This window comes from Cynoglossus semilaevis, chromosome 1 (genome assembly GCF_000523025.1).
Source record: "Cynoglossus semilaevis isolate Cse_v1.0 chromosome 1, Cse_v1.0, whole genome shotgun sequence".
Taxonomy (NCBI): Eukaryota; Metazoa; Chordata; class Actinopteri; order Pleuronectiformes; family Cynoglossidae; genus Cynoglossus; species Cynoglossus semilaevis.
In genome coordinates, this window is record NC_024307.1 from 21,638,975 (window position 1) to 21,641,888 (window position 2,914).

Below are 2,914 nucleotides of genomic sequence, written 5' to 3' on the forward strand. Positions count from 1 at the left end.
TATATTATATATAACTATTTATTATTTATTAATAAATAGGCCACTGTGATACATATTCTGATGTTTTATGAACAGACTACAGTTGCTGTAAATAGCACTATATGCAGTGAGGCAATATATTTAAACAACTCTTTATTATGTTGCAAATGTGGATTACCAAAAGAATACTTTCACTAAACAAGTGATTTAGCAGCCCAACTGCTGTCTTACCACGGTTGTCTTATTGGGGGTAAGATCAAGATTTAAGTTCAAATTGAGCCTAAGAATGTCACAAACTCAACCACTTCTGCTTTCTAACTACGTGGCTGCCCGAGTAGTGTCGTGGAAAAGCAGTGATCCAGTCGAACTATAACAAAGATGCAGAGTGGACAGACTGCATCATTACACAGGAACCACAAAGTAGAAACAAAGTGCTGAGTGAACACCAGACTAAACTTACTGTTGTTGGCCAGAGCTTTGTGCAGGCAGTCGAGACAGCTCTCCACGCTGTCAGTGGTGCTGTTGGAGGACGCTAGTTTTAGCTTCTCCAGGGCTTCACTCAGGTTGTCTGCAAAATGAAATGAGACAGGGGTTTTTACTTCTAGACAATAGTGGTGTCATTAAGTAGACAAGAAAAACACCGGGAACACTGTGTGCCACGGCACCATGTTTCTGTCGGGGGGTTTTGGGCAGTGAGCACAACAAGTGCTCGTCCAGATGCGAGAGCGTGAATCAATGGAAGTGTCTCGGTGAAGAGAATAATTGCAGGTTTATCTTCACACACAGGAACATCCAGGACTATGTTTAAAGATGAATTACACCCTCAACCTATAATTAGGCAAAACATTTTCAATATTTATTTCAGCTGAGCCAAATCTCGAAAACACAATTGGCTTAAATAGGAAAAAAAAAAACTCTTCCGTATTGTACTGAATCGCTTAAGCTGAGAAAAACATGTTATAACTATATCAAAAGTGTAGTAGTATAGTTTCATGTATTGACTTTGGTGCAGTGGAATGGGTTGGGTTTTTTTATTGGGAACACCAGTGCCATACATGTTTCCTGCCTGTTGGAACTAATTCTTAGTGCTGGAACTGACTACTAAAATGCTTAGTTGTCAGTGGAAAGAATGATTAAATACATATGTACATACATAGATATATACAGTATATACATCATATATATATATATATATATATATATATACACAACTTAATTCATTCCTGTAGGCCATAGGTGAACCAAAAGTTCGAAAACTGAAACAATTTTACCCATAGGAATGGATGTATTCAAACCTGGAACCCAGATGATTTTTTTTTTTTTGTAGTAGAAGTATAGTATAGTTGAAGTATTTTGTGTGCAAGTTCCTACATGAAACCAATGAAAATAATTAGATTTAGCAATTTCATTCATCTTTACTGGTGCTGAGGAGTCGTGATTGCGCAATGTTCGCTTCGCTTTCTAACTATTTATTGTCTCTAAAATACTGTCGCCGAACGACTGCTTTTGGTTGATCCAAATCAGTACCAACTTTTCGACTTCTTCTAATGTCTGAGATCTTTGCTTGGTGATCACAGTCACTCATTTGACAACCTTAGCTTCTTTTATTGCTGCCTTGTTCTTAATAATGGTACAAATCGACGACTTTGCTAAGCCATACTGTAAAGCCAGATCTGAAACACGAGCGCCGTTCTCATGCTTTCGATATAATCTTTCTTCACTTCTATTGTTGTTCTCACTATTTTTCTTTCCCCATGGTGATTAATGGAATAAAGAAAATCGAAGAAATAGCACAATAACACAAGAAATACAGGCAAAATCAGACAACACACTTAGTGATCACCTGGTGCTAACGTGGTGTCGTCTCTTGTTCGGCAACCGGGAGACATTGGACAACCGAGGTTCCACTGTATACATACAAAATGTATATATGTGTGTATATATGTATTTGTATTTGCTCAATCTTTCAGAAAATAAAAACATCAAGACATCTGGCCTAATGGATTTGTCAAACTGCTCTTCTTCTATATGATTGTCTCATATTCTGTCTTCCATCTCTTTATGAATCTGATGTGCTGCCAGCGCCGTCGTCCACAGCAACTGAATCAATATTTCCACCAAGTGTTGATCATCCATTACATGCTGTGCCAAGTCATCAGCTCCTTCATCATTTTGGCATTTTCTTTGTTGGATAAAAGGCAGTTTCATCATGTGCTCATTCTTTCTAAGTTACCTTCCTGCACATATTTCTAAGTCTGTCGATCACTTAATACAGTCGTTCATAGCTTCTGACTGATCCAAAATACAAGTGACCCATGTGATGGAGTACTCATCAATTAGGATACGTTTAACTCTGGGACGTAAGGTATGGGGGGGGCTCAAAAATGAACATTGTTTAGTAGGGGCCCACACACTGTCCATAATGAGGGGCGTTCACGTACCATAGGAAATGCAAGGGGCATTTAGGTAACATGCGACATTTGAGAATCTAACGATTATGCCAATAGCTAACATGCTAGGTCACACACATCTCCAGGACTGCAAACCAGAAGTTGTCAAAGGGGGTTGGGGGGTTGATTTGCTGGTTTTTGTAGAGAGTTAATGTTGGTGATTTTTGTATTGTTTTTCTTTTTAGAAAAAAAGAAACAGTCCGTGTGAAACAATGATACCACAGCTGCAGTGGTCTACAAAGCAGGAGTAATATGATAGCAGAGACATTTAAAATAGATGGACTTACTTATTACAAACACAATAAATACATTTGTACTATGTTGCTCCCAAACGCCAAATAAATTTGTACTATATTGATCTCAAGTGTGGGAAATTGTTGTGTTAGCAGCAGATACGCTGCTAGCAAGCGCCAAGCATGTGGTTCCCCTGGGAATCTAACCCAGGACTCTCTGCTTCCGAGCCATGCTAACCGCTACACCATGGC

General features: G+C 38.7%; 1 protein-coding gene across 1 annotated transcript in view; it reads right to left on the minus strand.

Annotated features, from left to right (window-relative positions):
- Positions 1-2,914, minus strand: part of rap1gds1 (RAP1, GTP-GDP dissociation stimulator 1) — a 35,922-nt gene that overhangs the window by 29,247 nt on the left and 3,761 nt on the right. The window contains 1 exon segment of the mRNA XM_008319025.3: positions 440-547. Coding sequence (XP_008317247.1) covers positions 440-547 — 108 coding nt within the window.